This window comes from Numida meleagris, chromosome 3, assembly GCF_002078875.1.
Source record: "Numida meleagris isolate 19003 breed g44 Domestic line chromosome 3, NumMel1.0, whole genome shotgun sequence".
Taxonomy (NCBI): domain Eukaryota; kingdom Metazoa; phylum Chordata; class Aves; order Galliformes; family Numididae; genus Numida; species Numida meleagris.
In genome coordinates this window covers 85848001-85873245 of record NC_034411.1, presented here as the reverse complement: position 1 = coordinate 85873245, position 25245 = coordinate 85848001, and the positions used below count along the sequence as shown (strand labels likewise).

Genomic DNA, 25245 nt, shown 5'->3' with positions numbered 1-25245 from the left:
AGGTCTGTTTCTTCTACACAGTCTTCCAGCCACTCTGCCCCATGCCTGTAGCATTGCCTGGGGTTGTTGTGGCCAAAGTGCAGGACCCGGCACTTTGTCTTGTTGAACTTCATCCAATTGGCTTTAGCTCAGCTATCCGGCCTGTTGATCCTTCTGTACGGCCTTCCTACCCTCAGGCAGATCGACACTTCCTTCCAGCTTGGTGTCATGTGCAAACTTACTGAGGGTCCACTCAATGCCCTAATCCAGGTCATCAGTACAGATATTGAAGAGGACAGGCCCCAGTACTGACTGCCAGGGAACACCACTTGTGACCAGTTGACGGCCAGGTTTAACTCCATTCACCACCACTTTCTGGGCCTGGCCATTCAGCCAGTTCTTTACCCAGCAAAGAGTGTACCTGGCCAAGCCATGGGCTGCCAGCTACTCCAGGAGAATAATGTGGGAGACAGTGTTGAAGGCTTTACTAAAGCCTAGGTAGACTATGTCAACAGCCTTTCCCTCATCCGCCTGGGAGATCACTTGATCATAGAAGGTTGGTCAAGGACGTGAGTTCATGAACGCATGCTGTCTGGCCCCGATGCTCTGGTTGTCCTGCACATGCCGTGTGATCTCCCTCAAGATGATCTGCACCATAACCTTTCCTGGCACCAATGTCAGGCTGACAGGCCTGTAGTTCCCTGGATCCTCCTTACAACACTTCCTGTAGATGGGAGTCACATTGGCAAGCCTCCAGTACTCTGGGACCTCTCTGACTGACCAGGAACACTAATAGATGGTGGAAAGTGGCCTGGCAATCACCTTCACCTGCTTCTTCAGCACCCTTGGGTGAATCTCATCTGGCCCCATGGATAATCCAGTGGAGTAATAGGTCTCTAACTATTTCCACCTGAATTGAGGGATGTTTATTCTGCTCCCCAACCCAGACTTCCAGGTTAGGGGGTAAAGAACCCCAAGGATAGCTGGTCTGACTTTTAAAGACAGATGTAAAGATGGTATTGAGAACCTCAGCCTTTCCCTCATCCTCACTGGCACGGTCCCCATCTCATCCAGTAAATGATGCAGATTCTCCTTAGCCCTACCCTTACTGTTAATATATTTGTAAAAAAGTTATTTGTTCTCTTTTACCGCAACAGCCAAGTTGAATCCAAACTGGGCTTTGCCCTTCTAATTTTCTCCTTGCATATCCTAACAGCTTCTTTGTATTCTCTGCAAGTTGCCTGTCCCATCTTCCACAGGAAGTAGATTCACAGGAGGTGAATTCTCTTTTTCTCATGGAGCCTCAGGAAGAACTGCCTGTTCATCCACATCAGCCTTTCTCCCTGCCGGTTCATCTTGTGGCAGAGGGGGATAGCCTGCTCCTGCACCTTTAAGACTTCCTTCTTGAGGAGAGACCAGACTTCCTGGACCCCTTTGCCCTTCAGGACTGAATCCCAAGGGACCTTCCCTACCAGTGTCCTGAAGAGTTCAAAGTCTGCCCTCAGAAGTCCAAGGCAGCAGTTTTGCTGCCCTTTCTCCTGACTTCACCAAGAACTGAGTACTCCAAATCAACCATCCAACCAATCAAAAAAACCAAAACCCAACACAAGAAACACTTTTGTCCTTCACAATTTTTAATGTTGATAATTAACATGGATAACTGGATTAAATTGTGGGGAAGATTGTCTTTACAAGCACTGTGAGAAAAGATGGGGGTCTAGTGAGCTCATCTCTCCTCTGAATATTGAGGTGGACAACTGTGGATAATCTAGGTACAGGTAGAATGTCCCTTTTATTTCTGTTTCTTCTCTCTAAAGTGAGATTTTGGTTAGGATGGCCAGCTTTAAGAAGTCTAATCTAAATATACTGTATTCTTGTACATAAATTCATTCATTTATAGACACGAACATAGAGAACTGTGACTATGTGTACGATACTCTATCTAGCTGTACATGTGATCATGAAGTTGGCTGATTTTATAAGATCCAAAAAGCCAGACTTAACAGTTAAAAAAAAAATCAGTTTCCTATCTTTCTAAAAAATGAACTTAAATGAATGCTGTTACTGGAAAGAAATAAAGTAACGAAATTTTGTAGCACTATAGTACCTCATATCCAGACATTCCAAATTCAGATTGAATATTAACCATGTGATTTTTTGTCCTCTATTCAACAAAATGACAAAGTGAAGGTTTCTCCAAACTATAATCAAAATCTGTTCTGTGAGGTGACCTCAGATAATCTCTCTCAATGATAAGCTCCCCAGAACAGGCATTCAGAACAGCTGGTATTCTTTCCTGTTTGCTCCTTACTCAACCACTCCAGTCAGGACTAAATGTCATCATTTTTTTCCCCTCTCTTACATGATTTTCATTGCTTGAAATCTAGAAATCTATCAGTAGTAGGTCAGTCTATATGTTTGGTTAGGAGCATAGGAATAAATGTTCTAACACATATTACAGATAGTGCATTACTCATCTTTTGCAGTACCAATCTTGTATTTTACTGTAATACTGATAAAGTACACAGTTACCGCATATAATGGTTCCTGACAGAGAACATACACATTTCAATGAAAGCATTATCTCTGCAGAATTTTGAATGATAATTAGTAAAAAGAATATGGCACATTTATCATTTTTCATACACTCATTACATGTGATACAACATACAACAAACAGTAACAGCTACACTATTTGTCAGGCTTTATAAAGTGGTGAAATTCTTACAAGAATGTATGCACTACTTCTCCAGTTGGATAAATATGTATGAACATAATTTTTTGAGTATTTCTGTATACATTTAAACATCACAGTGGCCTTGAAGAAGGATAGCATTCAATTCATTTTCCTGATATCTTTTGTTTTAAGGGTATACCAAATACTATCTCTTTTCTGGAAGCAATGCTATCACAAATTCTGATTTGGTTGTGTTATAATTCTTGAAAATGATGTTGCAAAGTATTTCTGGGAATTGAGTCAAATCATTCTAGAATAGCTGGTATTAAAATGGTACTTACTAGTATTTCAATACCCACACTAAAATTTTAGCCGTGGCAGCTTCTCTGATTTAAACACAACTGAACTAAGATGATGTACAAACATCACGTTTAACAAATTTTGTGCACAGCTTGCACATTATCTAAACAGTCAGGAATTTAAAGTCCTATTCATACTTGGATCCTTGCTTTTCCTGCATGCTCTGTTTTCAGCAAGTTACTTTTCACACAAATTGAATACTAAATCTGCAGATCTGAGAACATAAGAAAATTGATTTTTCCACAGACATTTTTAATAGAACCACCATTTTACTGACAATATTAAAAACACAGAATGGTCTACTCTTTGATAATCTCTTTTTCTAACATGTTTGCTTTGATTTGGATTTAAATGCTATGACTCAACCACCAGAACTTGTTACTTCAACAATAGTTCTATTAAAAAAGCAAAGTTATTAAGCCAACAAATTCTGAAAACTAAACCACATTTTAATCACTGGTAAGAGAGCTGCATATTTTTAATGAATTTAAATATAACTTATTCATGATTAAAAAGAACAGCAGTCAGGTTCTAGTACATCCAGCAGTATCTATTAATATGTAGTGCTAGTGCAATTGGAGATAAATTTTTCTGTTTTGATTGCTACTTTGACTTTTCTATAAAAATATGATGTAACAAGCTTATGTCCAATGCTATTATGATCATTTTGTGAAGCACAATAACATTTTCTCTCACACTTCTCAAAAGTAATGTGAAAGACTTTCTAAGAGCGCCATTACTCATTCCTAACATCATGTAGAACCTGATATAATGGACAACCTCTCTGCTAGAAAAATAAAAGAATTTGGAAATAAACTTATTTTTTTTCTTCACCAAGGTCTAATTTGATGTAAGCATTAAAAAAAACCAACAGATTTCCAAATATGAATCTCTCACATGCACTGAACTCCAGCTAATTTAGCTATATAATCTTGTGAAAAGTACAGGATCCAACATGTTCAGTCTCTCAAACTGGTCTTCATAAATAATGGCATGTAGAAGCATGAATCAAAATAGTAATACCATCTGTTTCTAGAGTTGTTAATGTGTGAGCATCTTTAGTACTGACAGAGTTAACAAAAAAACAGTCTTTTGGAAGGAAGCAGGAAGCAGGGTATCTCTGTACAAATCATATTACTTAAGTATGTATGCTGCAAATTCTAAATAGGTTTGAGGAAGGGCTGAACAAGGTCATTATGTCCAGAAGAATTCTCAGCTCTAAGCTGGAAAACTATTCCCGTTTCAAATCTACTAAAATAAAAATTAATCTCCTTCATTGGTTTATCTTTGTGAAGAGCTTAAAACATTAGTTCTGGACTGAATATGGATCCTAATTCAGGATTCAGATTTGTAAAATAAAACACAGCAACAAAACTGGAAGTTCTGGATAATGCTCTTGTCTGAGTCTCTTAGTTCATAAAACAGACCAATAAAAGATGCTTTAAGTGTAATCATAGAATCAGTCATAGAATCATAGAATGGCCTGGGTAGAAAAAGACCTCAAAGATCATCTAGTTTCAACCCTTCTGCCATAGGCAGAGTTGCCAACCACTAGACCAGGCTGCCCACAGCCACGTCCATCTTGGCCTTGAATGCCTCCAGGGATGGGACATGGACAACGTCTCTGGGCAACCTGTTCCAGCCCGTCACCACGCTCTGAGTGAAAAACTTCTTCCTAGTATCTAACCTAAACCTCCCCTGTCTTAGTTTAGAACCATTTCCCCTTGTCCTATCACTATCCACCCATGTAAACAGTCCTACCCCCTCCTGTTTATGCACTCCCTTCAAGTATTGGAAGGCCACAATGAGGTCTCCCCAGAGCCTTCTCTTCTCCAAGCTAAACAAGCCCAGTTCCCTCAAACTTTCCTCACAGGAGAGGTGCTCCAGCCCTCACATCATCTTAGTGGCCCTCCTCTGGACCCGTTCCAAGAGCTTCACATCTTTCTCGTGCTGGGGGCCCCAGGCCTGGATGCAGTGCTCCAGATGGGGCCTCACCATCAGTCCTGCTATTTCTAAATATCTGATTCCTTTCTTACCCTATGTATAAAGCTGTGATAGAAAACCCTTTAAGAATTCTCAGAAGTTAACTGGCACTACTACTAGCATTCAATGTATTTCAATGGTTCCTGCTTTGAAATGGAAACTTTCTTATGTAACAATTTTATCTTTAGTTCAAACAACACAAATGAGATTGTGTGAACTTGAAGCAAATTGTAGCTCTGTGCTAAAAATGTGAGAAATGTGCTTATAAGGAGATAAAAGACTACCCTAGATGAATTCCTTCAGCTAAAATCTGACTTTATGTGTATTTCTGATATATGGGAACAATGAGGCACAAGAATCATTTCTAGCACATGACATGTGAACGATTTACCATGACTACCCTTTGAAATAGAAAACAACAGGAAAAAAAAATTCAAAATTACACCTAAAGTCTCCAAGGTCTTCAGTTGAGTTGTTTTTATAAAATACAGTCACAGTCATAATGATGGAGGATCTATACAAAAAAGGAACCATGAAATTTGTTAAATCACTTTACCTGCTCTTTTAAACAGCTGCAATATATGGAATTCTGTTGCACACCAAGTTCCACTATAAAATTTTCTTTTACTTACAAAAAAGCTAATCTAGAACTCATTTTATACCTTTTAAAAAGACATTTAAAATTTTTCCAGATGAACTCCGGGAAGACATTTTGGATTTAATTTTTAATTTGATGAACCAGTCCTTTAAGTCTTACGAAGAAATGCATGGTCCTTCAGTATGCAGAAAACAGATTCTAAAATATGATTTAGAATATTACTTTTCCTGTTCATGATAGTAAAGGTACTTTCCAAATGAAATCCCTATTTTTAGAAAGATATTTATTATGCTGCTGGGTACCAAAACTGAAAATTTGACTTCCTTGCATATTTGATGTCCATGGCATTCATTGCGGTTGGAATCTGAAGACAAGTGTCTCTCTATTGAAATTTATTGCTAATTGAGTTTGATTTTTCAGTCTGAGTTAATTGATTAACATTAATGGACCCATCTGCTGCACCAATACAAGGAGAACAAAAACAGTAAGAATAATCGCTGTGAGAATAGTTTGAGACATTGGAAACATGATTGTTTGTGGGAGCAATTAACTTTGAGACTGTACTCTGCACTACAAAAAACAAGCTTGTCTATGTCTACATTTTCTTTACACAATTTAAAACAAATGTATTAATCAACTGCAACCAGTTGCGACTCACAATTGTCAAATCATTGGTGAAGTAATTTTATTAATTTATTTCCCACACACAGATGTGTCTTTTTAATTAACGCTAGGCTTGGTTTGCAACATCTGGCTCACATGAAGAGGGGGCAACACAGAATATTTAGCACTTCCAAGGTTAATCTTTCCCTGCTTTTTCCAAATTCACACTTAAAATCCAATGAACTTTGAATTCACAGAATCACTCACAGAACTATATGACACTGAATTTACCGAAGAGTTGCCACTTTTTTTCCTCTGAAATTAACCAGTCTCTGGAATTCTACACTGAGCACAGGAATAAAATGCAGTAAAAGAGCTAGTAAGCTTGCAAAAGTGCCTCTAAAAGCCATAGGGTATTTGCAAAGGTAAGAAAATACCTTCTTTTTAAAAACTAACAAATTCTCTGTTATGTAAAGAATTAGAAATTTAGATTTGACTAAAACTCTTATCTGATACAATATAATTTGAAACAGAATGGCTTTTGTCCTACACACAGATTTTTTAGTCAAAATATAAATGGAATCAAGATAACACTTTTTTATGAAAGAAGGGTGGCTCTTACAGCATAGCTATAGCTACATAAGCAAGCACAGCTTTAAAAAAATGAAGGTAACAAGAAATTCCAAATTCCACAGTATGGTACATTCATTAGTTTCATACTGTGGTAAAACAGTGATTGTATGGCCCATCACCATCACCATGGCTCTACTTGGCCATTCCAACACCACTGGCTATCCAACCTTTGTCAGGCAAGTAACTTTCATTTAAGAATGAGGGTAAAAGATGTTTCTTATGAAACACACCTGCCTATGCACAGCAGTATGTGCTGACAAGCTCCAGTGCTCATTATAAAATGTCTGAGTTATTCATTATGTAATAATTGGCCTTTCAGAAGCAAAAGCCCCAATTAGTTGCCAAATTCTTAAAGAATAACATGCAATGAAAAATGTTTTATTTTTATGTCATTAAACAGTGTAAGTAAAACAACTGGCAATATCTTAAACTAGTCAATAATAGTTTTATAAGAGTCATCAAATTGTTACTTTTTCATCTGAAAAAAGATTTGAATACAATTGAGGTGTTTTTTTTTTCAGAAATAAGTAGGTAAATGGATACAAGGGAATGTTTTTTGTACTGCTGAGATGGTGGTTTAACAGTGATGGGCAGCTTAGCTCAACCGCATTGCTATCTCACTCCTCCTTGTAAACAGCACATATTGTGTAAACACAATTATGCTGGAAAAAAAGGCTCATCAGCTGAGAAGAGGACAGGGAGATCAGTCATCACTTACCATCACTGGAAAAACAGACTCAGCATACTGGAGATTAATCTGATTTATTGCCTATTGGTAACAGACTAGAGCACTGAGAACTAAAAGCAAACTAAAACCACTTACCCCCCATCAACTCTCCCTCTACCTCCTCCCCTGAGCAGTGCAGGGGAGAGGGGAACAGAGGCTGCAGTCATCCCATAATGCATTGTTTCCCCCACTCCTCCATGGTCACTCTGCCCCTGCTACATGTGAGATCCCTCCCATAGGATGCAGTCCTTTCCCAACTGATCCTGCATGGTCTTCCCAAAGGCTGCAGCTCTCCAAGAACTGCTCCAATATGGGTCCATACCACAGGATTCATCCTTCAGGACGGTACTATTCCAGCAAAGGTCCTCACGGGGACAGCCTGCTCCACCATGGGCCTCTCCTGGGCTGCAGAGGACTTCTGCTCTGCACCTGGAGCACCTCCTTCTGCACTGACCCTGGTGGCTGTAGTGCTGTTTCTCTCCCATTTTCTCACTTCTCCCTCCTAGCTGCTGCTGTGTGGCAGCTCTTCCCTCTCTTAAACTTTCTCTCTTGCTCATGGCTTAGCTTTGGAAGCAGCAGGTCCTTTTTGGAGCCAGCTGGAGCCTACCCTTATCTAGACTGGGGCTGTTTCTGGACTCTTCTAACAGAAGGCATTTCTTGTAGCCCCACCCACTATCAAAACCTTGCCCTGTACACCCAATACTATGTATTATTTATGGCTCTTGTTGGCAGCAGTCATCAGCATAAAATCATTATCTGAAGACAACAATGTTGTACACTCCACACATACCACTCGAACATTAGAAACTATACACAGAATGTCTACTTCTGGTTTTTGAGTTCTCCTACTCCACACATGACACGCTGTGAATCACAACAGGATTCCTCTAAATCTGAATACTAAGTCATCAAACAGCTGCTAGGAGAAAGCAACTAATAAACTATTGTGGAGCTAAGGGAGAGACTAGTCTCTTTCAGCTGCAAGGCTTATCAAAGAATCTTTGCAATCAAAGCACTGAAGAAAGAAGGCGGTTAAGTACTATAGCTTTAAAATTGGATCTACTACATAGAATTTGTAGACTGTGTATGCTTACTAAATAGATTCCTAAACTGTATTAGCAGTAATTGCCTGGAAGGAAGAGTTTATAGCACACCATGCCTTTTGGGAGATGCTTCATCCATTGAAACACTCAATTTATTTCTAAAGACAACAGATTCAGAGGAACAAGCTTTGTGGATTGTTCAGGTTCATATTAAATATGTATGGGAGCCAGACCTGCCAAGGCTGATCAGGAGGTATGCAAGTTATTACTTTTCCACACTTTCTCAACCTGATGAAAGCTGTGGAAAACAGGATCAGTAAAGAATAAAGTGAAGCATACCCCAAAGGGGTTTCTGGCCTTGGCATTGTCAGACAGAGTCTGCGTATAATGCCTGTCAGCAAAAGCAAATTTACCTTCCAACTTGTCATGCTGTTTACATCCTCTGAAAAGAAATTGGAGAAGATAGGTACATGACTCGTCAAGAGTGAAACTTGTAGATGTGACACATGCATAAATTTAATCACTTCTCAGAGAAGCAGAAGCAATTTGTTTTTCTCTTAGTTCATTACACAGTGATGGAGTTGTGCTGTACACACTGCGGACAAAATGAAGCATCAGGACTTTGGAATGCAGGAATTGCTCCTCTGAAGATCCCTAGCTAGTAACCTATCCAAATGGGACTTCCAAATCCTGAGAGATAATCGGTTTTGAGACAGCTAGAGGAATGATGAGTCTCTGAAAAAACAATTCCTGCTCTGGTGAGTGAATGGTATGAAGTCAGAGCTGCAGAACCTGAATACTTTTTAAACACACTTCACACACTTAAAAAATTCCATCCATTTTAAACAGAAGTGTTCACAAATGCCGAGTCCCTTAAACAGTGACCAAGTTACTATGGCTTAAAAAGCTACTGTGCTTCAAATGAACCGTCATTCAACTGAACCACCATCCTCTGTGTGTTTAGCCTACAACACTTTAGGATCCCATTTCCACTTTCATCAAATCGTAAGATCTTAAAATGGCTTAGATTGGAAGGGACTTTAAAGATCATACAGTTCCAGTGCCCCTTCTGTGAACAGGGTTATCACTCATTAGATCAGGCTGCCCAGGACCCCATCCAACCTGGCCTTGAATGCCTTCAGGGATGGGGCATCCCCAGCTTCTCTGGGCAGCCTGTGCCAGTGTCTTACCACCCTCTGAATAATCTAACATCTAACTTAAATATCCCCTCTTGGAGATGGACAAGCCATTCTCCCTCGTCCTATCACCGTCAGACCATATAAAAGGTCAGTCTCCCTCCTGTTTATAAGTAGTGGAAGGTTACAATGAGGTCTCTTCAGAGTCTTCTCTTCTCCCAGTTAAACAAACACAGCTCCATCAACCTTTCTTCATCAGAGGTGCTTCAGCCCTCATATGGACCCCTTCCAACAGCTCCACATCATTCTTGCGCTGGAGGCCCCAGTCTTGCATGCAGTACTCCAGATGGGACCTTACAATGGCAGAGTAGAGGGGGACAATCGCTTCCCTCTCCCTTCTGGCTACCTCTCTCTTGATGTAGCCCAGGATATAGCAGATTCCTTGAGAATACTATTCACAGGTGCTGAAGTTGATGACTTACTTGAAATGTTTTCATAGCACGGTCACAAAGACATGCAACCTGTCTACACAGAACACCATGAAGATGGGTGAGGGTACAGGCCTGGGTAGATACAGAGTTGTTAGACATAAGAAGGAGACCTTATGGGATTTTTTCTTACCTATAAAAAGTGTCTGAACTGGTCATCAGGCCAGGGAACTGGGAACTAGATGATAATGAAGGAATTCTAGCAGCAACTCAATACACATACAACATGTACAATGTAATAATATTTTATATCTGTTTTAATACAAGCAAAGAAGTTGTAAAATCTTTTGGTTAGGCACGAAGATGTCACATTTCCTATTTAACAGTATCAGGACAGGAGTTAGGTTATTGCTTGTTACTCAGAAAATTATAATAATTTCTCATTAAGGATGAACCTGCCAGCTACACACTATAAACAGATAATAAAATGGTAACTCTTACCTAATGCAGGTCCCACCATTGTGACAAGGATGGTAATCACATATTGGAACATTGCAGTTCTCAACATTCCTCCCTCCTAGAGCCTCATCTATGATGAACAATTCTTTGTTGTTCACTTGAAAATCTCTAATGCATCCTTTATAGCCATGTATCTGCCCAGCACATTCAGGAACCTCTTTGTGAACAGGAACATTTCCAAGAAAGGTTGATCCAAAGGTGATCTGCAGAAACAAGATGAGAAACATCAGAAAAGAATGTAGTTTACGATGTTACTATAAAATAATGGAGTATTAATAACAAGAAATAAAGGAAATAACCATTACTTGAAGATGGCCAAAAAACATGATATTCGGTTGCAGGTTTTCAAGGCTTGTGAAGAGCTTGGAGAATATGCCCTACGAGGAGCGACTGAAGGAACTGGGGCTGTTTAGTCTGGGGAAGAGGAGGCTGAGGGGAGACCTTATTGCTCTCTTCAAATACCTGAAAGGTGATTGCAGTGAGAGCGGGGTTGGTCTCTTCTCAGTGGTGACAGGTGACAGGACAAGGGGAAATGGCCTCAAGTTGTGCCAGGAGAGGTTTAGGTTGGATATTAGGAATAACTTCTTTACAGAAAGGGCTGTTAAGCACTGGAACAGGCTCCCCAGAGAGGTGGTTGAGTCACCATCCCTGAATGTGTTTAAAAACCATTTGGATGTTGTGCTTAGGGACATTATTGAGTTGTGGGTTGTTAGAGATAGAGTAGTATGGTTAAGCTGTGGTTGGACTTGATGATCTTGAAGGTCTTTTCCAACCTGAGCAATTCTATGATTCTATGATTTTTTTAAATATGTTTTTTATTTCTATTTTACATGATATAAATAGACTCTTCTTATATAAAACCATGTAGAAACATATATTCCAAGAAAAACAAATTACAATTTCCAGCCTTATCCACAATGAACATGGTTAGCTTTTCTTTGTGTTTCCATCATTGTACAACCATGAGTTTTATGATCTTGGATGACAGCTGGCACACAGGAGAAATTGTATACTAAAGGATAAAGATCTTTATGATCTGATACCTACAGGACACCAAGATAAAGGAGGTACATAATCAAAATTTTACATTTCTTGAATGAGTGACAAAAAATGGACCAGACCACTATACTGAAAACCATGAGAAAAGGGAAAGTTTTAGTAAATTCTGGAGTCACAAATGTGTAGAACATCCTTGATAAAGACACCAAAGGAACACCCACAAATACTTCATAGTGGGCCTGACCCAGTCTTATTAGTGTTCTTGGGCTACCTGATCTAGGAGGTAAATCCTTATGCATCACTTACAAAGGTTCTCTTAAGTGACTAATTTAGCACTGCAGAATTCCACCTATAAAGTTGGTGCTTGACTTTCTGGAGCTCTGACATTGGGTTTCAGCACGTCTAAGTTCTTTTTCCAAATGTCTGTTAAGGATTGAAAAGACCATAATATTTTCATAACAGTATCATTCTGTGATGCATTTACATGTATAATACAACCAATCCAGAAACTGAGTGAAAGCTAGTCAAGTATGAATAAGTCAGTGGAATAACAGATATATCATAGGATGTGTAAAATGAGGAGATCGTTTACACAAGGAGATAACTTACAGTTAAGGAGCCCTCCACTATAATATCCATACACCAACTGTAAGATTTAGGAGCAGAAGGAGGAAAATATCAATTTGTCTAGATTTCACATATCGATATGAGTCTGTTTTGCTGTTCTCATATGGCTTTTATCCCTGCTTGAGCTATGTTGCTGACAATCTAAAGTGAAATTTGGAGATACAATGAACATCAATGTCTCCATTTACAATGCTTTTCATTTAGAAAGAAAATAAGAAAAAAAATCCTATGTCTCTTAGAGCATGGATAAAATTAAATCAAATTTTTCATGTGGAAGGAATTCAAAGACATCAACTCGGCACTTGTCAAATTCATTTCATATCACTTGACTCTCTCCCCTATCAAACATAGCTATAAACCAGCATAGATTCGGACAAAATTTGTAAGTAGTGTTTTCAGACATTTTCTCACAGTTTGTGAACCTGTTGTAAGAATTAAGCAAAGCACTGGACTGGAATGTAAAACGTCTATGATAAAAAAAAAAAAAAGTGCATCTAACACTACTCTTGCAACATAATCTTTTTATTACTGGACTTATTTTACAAAAGCATTGACCTGGGGGCAGATCCAGTGAACCACAGAATAACTTCACTTGGCTCTGCTCAGTTTCTCGCATCGATGGTTTTTATCATAATATGTTAGATGTTCAAACTCACACTAGTACACCATAATACACATTTCTTTCTGTAAAGGTCCTGTTCTGAGTTAACTGACAAAACCAGAATATATTTTAAGGAAGCACACAGGAAGAATTTCTGTAGATCTTGTTAATAACCTAATAGCCTTAACATAACATTATGGCAACATTATGGTAACTTTCCTAATACTTTCATGGCCTGATAACGATAAGAGATGGGAAAATTGTTTTAAACTAAAAGAGGTGAGAATTAGGTTAGACGAAAGGAGGACATTTTTTACTCAAGAGGGCAGTGAGGCCCTGGAAAAGGCTGCCCACAGAAGCTGTGAATGCCCCATCCCTGGAGGGGTTTAAGGCCAGCCTGGATGGGCCCTGGGCAGTCTGATCTGGTGGGGGGCAGAGGGGTTAGAACTTGATGACCTTTAATGTCCCTTCTAACCTGAGCCATTCTATGATTCCGTGATAATGCTTAACTTTTTTAACATTAATTTGTAAATGGCCCTTCTTCATTTGGAGCCTGAGTGGTAAAGAAAATCAACTATCAGTCATTAAGGGGAAGAAATTCATTAGTCCTCTTAGAGATAAGAATTTTCTTTCATTGCTTGTATGCTTCTAAAGAAAACAGGGGCTTTGGGAGACTGGAAACAGACATGTAAAGCATTATAGTTTTTCATGAGGTAGCTGCCTGTAAGCTTTTCTTTTAGTGAGGTATTGCTTGCTTCTTTACATGACCATTCACTGACGGGTTATTTACACAGACTCTCTACAAAGAAGATGCAAACAGCGTTAAGATTCATATTCTGCCAGAGTTACGGACCCTAGACATAAAGGAAGAGACAAAACAACCTTCCCCTTCCTCAGAACATCAGGTTGGTCATAGAGGAGATACGAACAGAGAAATAACTAGGGTAATAATATCTAACTCAACTTAATTCTATCAGACTGAGCAAATACCCAGATACTGACTAGGAAGAATCAGAGAAGAGATTCTATTACTGACAGTGCATGCAATGCAATTCATGTAATAATTAGCCTACCTATAATTAATTGTCCTGTCTTCTAGTGAACAAACTTATAAAGTGAATGTTCAATCACAGTTCAAATTCTCAAGTTCAAAACAACTTAAAACATACCATGCAGAAATAATCTTCTGATACTAGAATAAAGAGTAAAGAAAGGTGATAAAATGGAGATAAAGAAAAAGAGAAAAACCCACAGTATGGGAAAGCTGGCCTATGGCAGATTTAGAGTGACCAGTTTCAAAATGGAGACAATCATATTTACAATACTGTTCAGAAGGGAAGTCCTAACAGCAGTTCTGACACCAGGTTAAGTCAGTGACGATTCATAACTGCCCACCACTAGACAACGTAGATTGCAAATAAAAAATAACCAGAATTACGGCTGAACTGTGTCTGAATTGTTCCTAACAACACCATGGCTTAATTCACTGACACTGCTGATACTTTATTTTTTCTCTTGCAGTATCAGCATCCTTTTCATGGACATTAAACAGCTGAAATAGATGTTTCAGAGTCAGGTAAGCTGAAGAAATCATTGGAAATACTGTGGATGTTTTGCGTGAAATGACATATTAAAGAAAATATAATAACATCCGTGTATTCAAAGCAAGTAGCTATTTTCTTGATGCTTTGCAGACTCACCTGAGATGCCTGATAAGAGAGATGGAGTCTGTGTTGTACAGGAGGATTTCTGTCTGCAGCCATTTCAACCATGCAGTAACCTTCAGGACTGCTAACAGGCAACATAAAGCTAGAAGGAAACAGAAGATCTCATTACTGTTTATGCTACTAACAGAGGAGTATTCAAACCTCACACAACAAAGGCAAGGTGAAAAAGATGCTTCTACCTCATGAAAGATGACAATTTTTGGATATAATAATTCTAGTTTCATGGTTACATGAATTACTCAGGAGAAAAAAGATGTAAGTTTCTTCTTTTAACATCTTTCTTCTATTGGCTTTCCTACTGCTCCTGACTCTAGTGTGTGAAATGTACACAGAGACAAAGAAGAGATCTTTACATGTGTAAGCGGGTACTGATAAATTTTAAGTACTAACTGTAGCTGACATGTGCTCTCCCTAGTATAGAGGATTGTTGGACAAGTATCATTGATGCTGAATGATGCTGAACTCCCCAGGTGGAAATTTCCTTTTCCTGCCCTACAGGGGAAACAGACATGGAGTAAGAAATGAAAGGCTGCATACCTCAGAGTAGTGAGATTACACAGTGATATCGTTATTGCTACTTGAGAAGCATGCTGTTAATGTAAACTCTGGTACTGAGATTCACAAATAAAGAATATAATGTTAAAGGCATTTTTAAAGTAACCACTAGTGAATATTCAGTCAGACACTGAGGACTCTCTAGGTTCTTTCTACGATGAGATATGATGAAACATTGTAATAAAAATTCAGTTCAACAAGATGATTTTCAAATATGTCTTTATGTCTTTTTCAAATATATATTTTTAATATTTCAAAAGGAAATTTGCATGAATATTATTGCAGTAATGGCAGAATAGGAGAATATTAGTTGATAGGTTCTTTAAAACCAAGCTTTGATAATCCTGCAGAAGTGCTTCCCACTTACACACTCAGTTTGAATTTTCACGTACTTTAAAAGAAAATGTGATGGGCCTCCTTTTGGGAAGCATGATGGGGTTTACTGAGTACGTGCACAACAGGACATCAAACTCTGCTCAGTTATATCCATATAATTAGGATTCCAGAGTAATGTCCTTAGTAAGAGAAATGTTACATTTTCATAACAAATTTTATAGAAGATCCTGAAAAGATATATATATAGAGAGTTGGACTGCCAAATTTTCCACGATTTTAGCTGGGCAAGGACAATGGCAGGAATCTAATAAACTCTTTTGCGTTGGTGCAATTGAATCATCAAGTCAGGCCGCAAACATATGAAGGAGTTAATGTATTTTAAAGCCCATTCTGTCCTGAACACAGTAAGTATATATTACTACTCCTAGAATGGCATACCTCAGCGCTGCCAAAGACAAATTTACTCAAATAAATGAGTAAATTTACATGTGGATGAACCACATCAAAACCTACAATTCTCTTGAATGCTGATGTTTTCACAAGTCACCACCCATTTGTCTGTTGCCACAGTATGATTTATCCCATGTTTGGCCTTCAGTTTTGCTTTTCTACTTGTGTCTACAGTTTTACTATTCTATCATTCTACTTGCAAATTCAGCATCTAGAGTTTTCAGCTCTGAAGTTACTGGGAACAATGTATTGACATAAATGGATATATTATTAGCCCCTAATGAATGTGGGTACATTTCTAAGACTTAACTGCAGTGACATCTGAGTGAGCAGCTAAAAACAGTACATCTTCTGACACAAGCCACCTAGGCAGTACATCTGTATGAGCAGGTGATGCACCTCTATTAAAAAATTCTGCCTTTCCAATGGCTATTGCTTCTGATTTCAGAATTGCTTCAGTCAGCGCTAACTCACTAACTCTTCACTGCACTATGCTACACGGGGTTGATAAGTACCACTATATTTATCATTATTTTACCCTTCTAATTATGCGGTGCTTTTTCTACTTTTCACTTAGGAACTTCAATGCTTTTAAAACTGTTTAGAAGACTGTGATACTTGAGTGGCATTATCATATATTCAAATGTGGCCCAGACTCCTAGACTATTCAAATGAGTTTGAAAAATATTCACATTTTTCTTTAGTTTTAGATCTAAAAACTAGCAAGTGTATTTTAGTAAGTATATAAGTGTATTATAAGTGAAGTTCCTTCTTATGTAATACAGAGTTATCATAACATTTTCATGTTGAACATATGGACCCAGAAGCAATGTCTGATGTTCTGAACATCAGCTAATTTTCACAATTTCTTTACAAAATGTGAGTTGAGTAAATGGAAGATTCTCCTCAATAAGTAATGGGCATATTGACAAGTTTTTTAGTGATTTTTTTAAAATACACAGAATAAGGACAATTTTGGTGAGAGTACTTCTACCTACTCTGATTTCCAGCCAATTCTTGATATATTAAAAATATCTTGAATTTCATTTACTGTTCCCATTAATATTTCTGCTGCTGGGGATTCCCCAGATAAATCACAGTGTATAAAGATAATTTCTCTGCTAAAAGTAATTTAGCTCATTTACCATTCTTGTGGGGAAAACAAACTCATAACCTTTCCTTGATACTTACCAGTCAAAGTGGATTTTCTAGCACAGGCCTAATATGCTCACAGCAATGCATTCCTTTTGCCTCTGCCTCATGCCTGTTTTTCACTAAGTTTTTTGAAGTCTGCATCAAAATCAATTCAAAGTCTAACCTTACAGACCACATTTTATGATAGTCCAGCCTACAGAGAATAAAGGTTAAGTGGTGTAGCAATGTTCATAAACTGGAATGTTTGTCTGATGGGAAAGAAAAGAACACTATGGCCTATGTCACTTTGATCCTCTTCAAGCAATTAGCTTACTTAGCTAAACTGAGCACTGTAAATTGTCATTGCAAATGCCTGGTATTCACATATTCCCACTGATCTGAGTACATAATTTCTCTTGTTTTGATTTTTTGCTAAGGAAAAAAATGTAAAAAATTACGAATAGGTAAAGTTAAAATAATCTTTATAGATTATTCAGTGCTAAAATCTTCTTTATGTAGATAATCACAAGTATCTTAAATTCACATGAATGTTAACATCCTAAGACTGTCATCCTTATTCAGGCATACTTATGCCTTTAAAGAAACATGTCAGAAAAAAAAGAAATAATAAATTACAAAGGCAAAAACAATACCTACAAGCATCTGCTATTACACACTGATTTTGAACATCTAGTCTTCACTTCACAAAGGACATAAAGCTTTCTCCTTTCTTTTTTTTTAAGATGTGGCAATGAAAGCTTGAAGAAAAGAACCGATTAGTTTGATGTCAGCCAGCAGATTAGTGACTGAGCTGTGAAAATAAACCACAGGCTACAAGCAGCAATCCGTTGTCCTGTATTCTGGAGCACACGTTAGGAATGCTGCCACTACTTCCTTCAGCATCCTTCCTCTGCAAGATCTTCCAGGCAAATAATACATGAAATTTCTATCTGTTTTATGTCACAGAAATGGAAAACTGTCATTTTAAATGTGAGAAAAATGAATATTTTTCATGCTTACATTACCACAAAATTAGAACTGTTTGAGTTTGCTAGATTACTCAAATATGCTTAGAGTAGCTTTTGAAAAGAGACAGAGCATGGAAAATTTAAGCCCAAAAGACAGTCTTCTGAGAAAGTTATGAAAATAGTGAAAAATGGCAATTAAAACAGAAACACTGTCTCTATCTTTACTGCAGCATTTGAAATCATAAAATGCTAAAATACGGACATATGTAAGACATAATCATTCTAGTTTAAAAAAAAAAATGATGGAGAAAAGAATGAACTTGAAATGTTCTGCAGCATAAATGACCTGAAATAAAATACCACTTGAGCTAGCTGTACAACTTGATAAAATTTCTCTTATAATCCAAGATTAAATCTGTCCTAATCTCACAACTGGATAAATGTAGCTGTATTATTACACACATCTCCTATAAAAATAAAATCCATTATTCACATTAGAAAAGATGAAACGGAAATGATGATTTATTCTCTTGACATTTTTTCTTTATTTTTCTAATTAACTTCCTATTACGAAATGCTGACTTCACATTAAGAACACCTGAGATGAAAATGGCTAATCACTGACGTCTTTACATTTTGAAGAATTTGTAGTTCAGTTGTGCTTTTTCACTTGTTTAGATGCTGAAGGCATTTCAGTCCATCTGCCTTACATCTCAGTGGCATATTTCAGCTGCATTCAAAGCCAGCGTATTTTTACCTCTAGAGATAGTGACAGAATAGAATGCAATATGATTCCTATTGCAGGATTATTTTGTCAGGCACCAAAATTGGTCTGATTCATGCACATCACACCTGTAATGATATGAAAAGGTTTCACACAGCAGAAGAGAACTGCGTGTGTGGGGAGTAGGTATGGGAAACGGGTTTGCAAGGAGGATGTATGGGAATGACATACAGAGTATTCCTCATAGCAGTCTAAGTCTGGAGCCATGTGGAGCCCAACCTTTTCTTGTTAATGCTAATGTTCCCATTAACGCTAAGGTATCTTTTTTTTTTTCAGCAGACTTGAAATAAGAAGAGGTTCAGCCTTCTTTTCTGCACTTTACTTAAAATAACATGAATTTTCATAGCTGCTTTGGATTTTACGTAATCTCTCGTTAAGAACAAGAATTAACAAAGGATTTACTACTGGGACTATTTCTTTACAAAAGTCTCATTGACTTCAACAGATGCAACGCAGAAGTTACATACAGTGATTAATGCCATTACTAGCCATGTCTTGATTAATAATGTGAACGGACTCTGAATTTCTAACAAAGTGCAATGTTTATGAAACATGTTTGTACCTATGACTGAATCGTGCACAGTTAAGTATAGAATTAATTTAGGTTGGAAATGATATTAAAATAAATCTTCTTGGACTAGCAAAGATTGAGGCACTTCTAAATCTAGTGTCACCTGCTATAATCTTGCTCAAGCAAACGTTTTAGTTTAAATCATCGGCTACCTCTCTACAAGAGAAAGGATCATACTTTCTTTTTCCTTCAAGCTGGTCACCAGGTGGCACTAAAGGAGCACAGCAGAAAGTATGATCACAACATTCATACTGATGTCTGGTCTAATCGTTGGAAAGACAGGCTTAAGCCCTAATTGATAGCATGATTGCTTCAGCTTCCAGTTTATATCAAAGGAAACACAGTACAGTATCTTAAACTGATTACATATTTGACAATATTGATGAGAATAGAGAGTGGAACTTCTGGAATACTTTTAACTGCATTCATGCATTATAATTATCAAATGTAATCATCTAAAAATGGTGCATTCACAGTTGTGTGAACAAACTTAAGAACATTTAGTTTATAGCGATTATGTTCTCTGTATAGTGCTGTAGGTGCAGCCACATTTCCAACAGTCTGAAGAGAGACAGCAAAATTAAAAGGTCAGATCAGTGGGTATAGAAAAATGAGGCTTTATAAAGAGAATTGACCTTTGACTTTATGCAAGCTAAACTGTCATAGGAAGAGTTTTTCCAAATGAATATCTCAAACTGCCAGAAGACCAAGGTTTGGGGTCTTCTGAAAAATTATTACAAAGCAAAAATACTACTACCCATTTTATAATGCCATAATTGGAAGATTACATTTAGAATCATTGCTATTTTTTTCCTCCAAGCTGACATATACTAACTGAAATTAATAACAGACCATGGGAAAAAAAATCCCTACAAAAACAAATATGACTCTTCACTGAAGAAGTGTTGATATTAAAGAAACAATCTAAAATTACTCCTGCAAAACACTGAAACAGCAGCTTCATTTACACCCTTGATTAACCAGAGCAGTTGTCAAGGGAACATCTAACCACCTGTCAAGCAGTACAGGAGATTTTTCAAGAACAGTGATTTTACTTTTGACTGAGCACATTCAATTCACAAGTGTGAAAATGTGTACTGTGCCTTTAGTTTCAATAACCTCTTGGTACTTCTTTCCAAAATTGCTGCATTTATTACTTTTTTTCCTTAAAAATCTTTTTGTTATTAAAAACAAAAATCAACTTCAGCATGCTGCTTCTATGGAAAGGTTCACGTTTCTTTACCCTCTTCAATTTCACCAAAGTCAAATTTTACTATTTTTTACCACTTTCAATTAGAACACTAAGAAGTAATAATTACAGAAATGAACACTTTATTTTATGTATGACATTTTATTTGAAATCAATGAAATGTCTATTGTAACCCCCAGCCATTCAACACCAAATTTCAGGTTCTCTAGTTGTTATGAAGTGACCTGGCTGTAAAAGCGTACCAGTAGCAGAGAAAGAGAGACGAGGCAAGGGAGCAGACAAAAGCACAGAAGAGGGAAAAAAACCAAATGACTTTGACCCCCAATAGTGTCTTGCAGTACTAGTAATCTCCTGATGCTGTTTTTAAAAAAGAAAAAGGCATTGGTGGGGGTGGAGGGGACACACTCAACTACTGGAATGTGTTATTTGTCAGTGGTCTGCATTTAAAAGAGAAAAGAAACCCAAGCCCTTAAAAGGCTCTTCTGATGGGGCAAAAAATCTAAATTTTGCTGATGGTTTGAGTATCTTCTTAACTGGTATTTGTGTAAGAGTCAAGAGCTTTCTTCACTATGAGTAGTAAAACAGTTAACAGTCTTTGGCAGCATTACACCAAACACTGCATTCCCTATTACTGCTGACACATTCCTCATATCCTTGCATCGAAGGCAACAGCCTTCCTCCTAGCATTGCTTAAATATAAGTTCTGCTTAAATATAAGTTTGTACATCAATTATTCCCTTATTCCTTGACCAGTTTTCTTGACTGGTTTACTAGGGAACTTAGAAAAATACATGAAGGTAGAGAAACTTCAGAGAAGGAGAAAGTTTTTAAGGACAGCATAAATAAAAATGGACATAATAATACATGTGAATATTTTTGGAGCTCTAGCCTGCCTTATGATTATAAGCAGTTGATCTGCTTTATTCACACCAATAACAGGAGTACTGCAGCTACGATACAAATGATACTGCTTTTCAATTGATATGTGTCTTACATTGCTTGGTGTGTTGGTATTGCATAGAGGGTCCTGCACAGCGTCCTGTACTGCATAAAGGAGCTCTGCAGCATCTTCTTTGATGCAAAAGGAAAGAGGTCTCTGCTATTGGCCACTACAGAAAAGGAAAAATACTTCAAAATGAGCTCAAGATTTTTTTCCATCATTTTTTATAGTGCTCTGCCTTCAGCCTAGATCTCTTCTAAGTGCTCCATATTGTTTTCCATGAAAAGAACAGTTGCAAAAAGGATCATCTAAGCAGAACTGTAAACTGAGTTTTTAGAGCATCAATCCAACTACATTATAATTGACTTTGAAAGTCTTCCTAACACTCCATTTTCTTTTTCTTCATTGAGGTTGTAACTAATGCAATTAAAAAAAAGGAACTATCTAGTTGTTGTTTGATCCCTGTACACAATTTTATGGAAATATCAGTCTCAGACACCACTCTCAATATTAATTTTCTTTTAAATTAAATGTTTCTTATTAGCACTTGACTTCAGATTTATTGACAGGGTTGTTTTATCCAAAGAACACATGATTTTCTGCCAGACTTTTGTATTTATCTGTGGGAAATAACAAGCATTTTAATCAACATTTCAAAATATATGAGGAAGTTTGAATCAGAATTCACATGTGATATTTAAACTAGTACTCTTACACTATATCCAAACAGAACTATTTTCACAGTAGTATCATAATATTTTTGTACCAAATACATTTTTTTCCACCCATTTTCCCATATAAATCTTTAAAAAAAAATCTTTAAAATTACATTTTGGAAGGGGAAAAGCAACAAGAAACAGAATAACCTTATAGCTCTTCCCTCTATGACTTTACATATTCAATTTTCTTGATGAAAGTCTTATGATATTAATAAAACTGATGATATGTTACTGTATTAAAACTTTCTAACCCACAGTTTATATGCTCTCCTATAAAGATAATATTAAGTCCAGAATTTGACCTTAAAAAGTTACTATTTGCCTTTTGTTTCTTAGTGGACCTTCAGGTATCATAATTTGCTGTATATTGGAATATAGCATTTGTCAAAATTCCAACTTTTAAACAGCCACCACAGTACTTGCTGGGGCTTCTGAGAACCAGCCAAATTCTAATAAAGTGTAATGAATGTCAATGGACTTACATTAACATGTGGGAGAAAAAATTGCCAGCTCTTCCTCAGTTCTGATTAATCCAGGAAGAGTAAGAGCATCCTTACACGGTTCTCATTAAAACTGCTGAGCTTTCTTCTATCATACATATATTAATCTATAAGGAATGAGGTATCCAGAAGAGAACATTATTTAGAACTTGGCTTTGCTCTACTAGCAGGCTTTGAGAATATATTTTAGATGCTATCAAAGTGAACTTGCTAAATTTCAAATCTGTTTACTACACCCATGCTTGCTCCTGTGGTATCCAGTTTTAGTCCAGAAACATTAGCCCATCTGACACTGAATTTTTGCTATTACTTTGTTGGACAGAAACTATTTTTTGGTGTGGTAACTAAGGGTATTAAAAAAACCACAAAAATATGCATTTATTCTACTCTTCCATTCCTATGACATTTTCTTTGATTTACAGATCATTTAGTAGAATAAAGATTCACCAATAATTGACTATACGTAAATCATCAGCTTGCAGGTAGATTTTAAGGGGTGTTTTGCTAGGCTTATTATCACGTCCCTTTACATAATCTAGAAACAATCTATTATAAACACAATGAACAATGCTTATTATGGTATAATAATTATAAGCAAACTGTACTCTAGAGAGTATTCTGAAATTTCCTATGACTATTGAAAATAGCTGAAAACCGTTCCATACTAAAGATCCTTAAAGGCAGACAAGCTGAAAAAATGACAATAATGTCAGAAAAAAAGTAAGCATAATAATGTAATGTATAAATAGGTATATAGACAGCAGACATATAAACATCGCTCTGCTTTCTTCTAACATAACAATAATGAACAATGTCATAATTCTTAATGGCCCACTTTATCAATCAGCAGGAGTTTTGCTCAATCTATCAGTTTTCAGTAGTCTCTGATTCTCTTCTCCCTTACTATCACCAGCATATTTGGTATCTACATTTCCTTATTTCTACTGTTGCTGATACATAAGGCATGATAATAGCCTTGAAACTACATTGAAAAATACATCAGCTAGGAGAAGCAAGATTAGAAGAGACCATCAAGAGCCAATGAACATCTGAAAAAGTGACCTGAATTCAGGTTTCATCAAATCCTAGATACTTTTGTAATTACTTTTGTAATTCTTTCAGTGGATAATTAATGCTGCTAATACATATAATAATACTATGGTTACATAGATCACTTAGGCAAAATTGAAAGTGTTGAGGAAGAGAAGATAAATCATATGCACAATAGAATCTCCAAGCACATAGAGGGTTGCTACAAACAAGAAATAAATTATCTGTTGTCTCCATGACAGGCACTGCAGAAAAATCTCTCTCTTGGAATAGATATTGAAGTAGATTGCATAGACTCCCTCACTGGAGGTTTTTAAGTACAGGTTAGACAAACATCTGCTGGAAATAACATAAGTATATAATTTACAGGTATGGCAGAATATGGAATAAGCATGTCCTGCAAAGGCAGTGGTATTCAGTAGATGATGATCTAAAGATCTGCAGTCCTATAATTCTATAATTCAAACATTTCCACTGAAGTAATTAAATACTATTCAGTGAAGGAAATTTAGCACATATCTGTCTCAGATTTTGTAAAAACTAAGCTTAAAATTTCCAGTCTTTCAGATAATTTAGTCCATTTACAAAGTAAAGAAAGCACAGAGCAGGTCTTAGAATGGACAAACAACAAGTCTATAACAGAAGCAACTGCAGTTGTTAATGTCTCTGAATTTGTATAGATCTGGATTCTCTCAACTAGACACAATTCTAATGTTATCTCCTTAGAAAAAAATGTCTTTCTAAAGAGCACTTAATATAATGGCAGAAAAGAAAACCTTTTTTTCATCTTCAAACTGTATTTTTTCTCTTCTGCTGTAGAGATTCTAATAGAATTGGGTAATATATGGAGTATAAATACAGACTTGGGGGTCCTGATGGATGAGAAGTCAGACATGAGCCAGCAGTGTGCACTTGTAGCCTGAAAGGCCAACTACGTTCTGGGCTGCATTAAAAGAGGAGTGGCCAGCAGGGAGAGGGAGGTGATTGTCCACCTCTACTGAGCTCTTGTGAGGCCCCACTGGGAGTACTGTGGCCAGGCGTGGGACCCCCAGCACAAGAAGGACACAGAGCTCTGGGAACGGGTCCAGACGAGGGCCACTAAGATGATGAGAGCACTGGAGCACCTCTCTTATGAAGAAAGGTTGAGGGAACTGCGCCTGTTTAGCTTGGAGAAGAGAAGGCTCTGAGGAAACCTCATTGTGGCCTTCCAGTACTTGAAGGGAGTGCATAAACAGGAGGGGGTAGAACTGTTTACATGGGTGGACAGTGATAGGACAAGGGGAAATGGTTTTAAACCAAGACGGGAGAGGTTTAGGTTAGATGTTTGGAGAAGTTTTTCACACAGAGAGTGGTGACAGGCTGGAACAGGTTGCCCAAGGAGGTTGTGG

General features: G+C 37.3%; 1 protein-coding gene across 6 annotated transcripts in view; it reads right to left on the bottom strand.

The window, feature by feature from the left end:
- The window catches only part of LOC110396791 (protein eyes shut homolog), a 139982-nt gene that overhangs the window by 92476 nt on the left and 22261 nt on the right, over window positions 1-25245 (bottom strand). For 2 of the 6 annotated variants that reach the window (XM_021392651.1, XM_021392650.1), the window contains exons 2-3: window positions 14614-14722; window positions 10669-10889 (exon numbers count right to left, since the gene is read on the bottom strand). In XM_021392651.1, coding sequence (XP_021248326.1) covers window positions 10669-10889; window positions 14614-14718 — 326 coding nt within the window. In that variant the 5' untranslated portion in view covers window positions 14719-14722. Of the gene's footprint in view, window positions 1-10668; window positions 10890-14613; window positions 14723-21642; window positions 25065-25245 lie in introns of those variants that run through there. The other 4 variants (XM_021392649.1, XM_021392648.1, XM_021392646.1 and 1 more) reach the window with 4 other exon arrangements.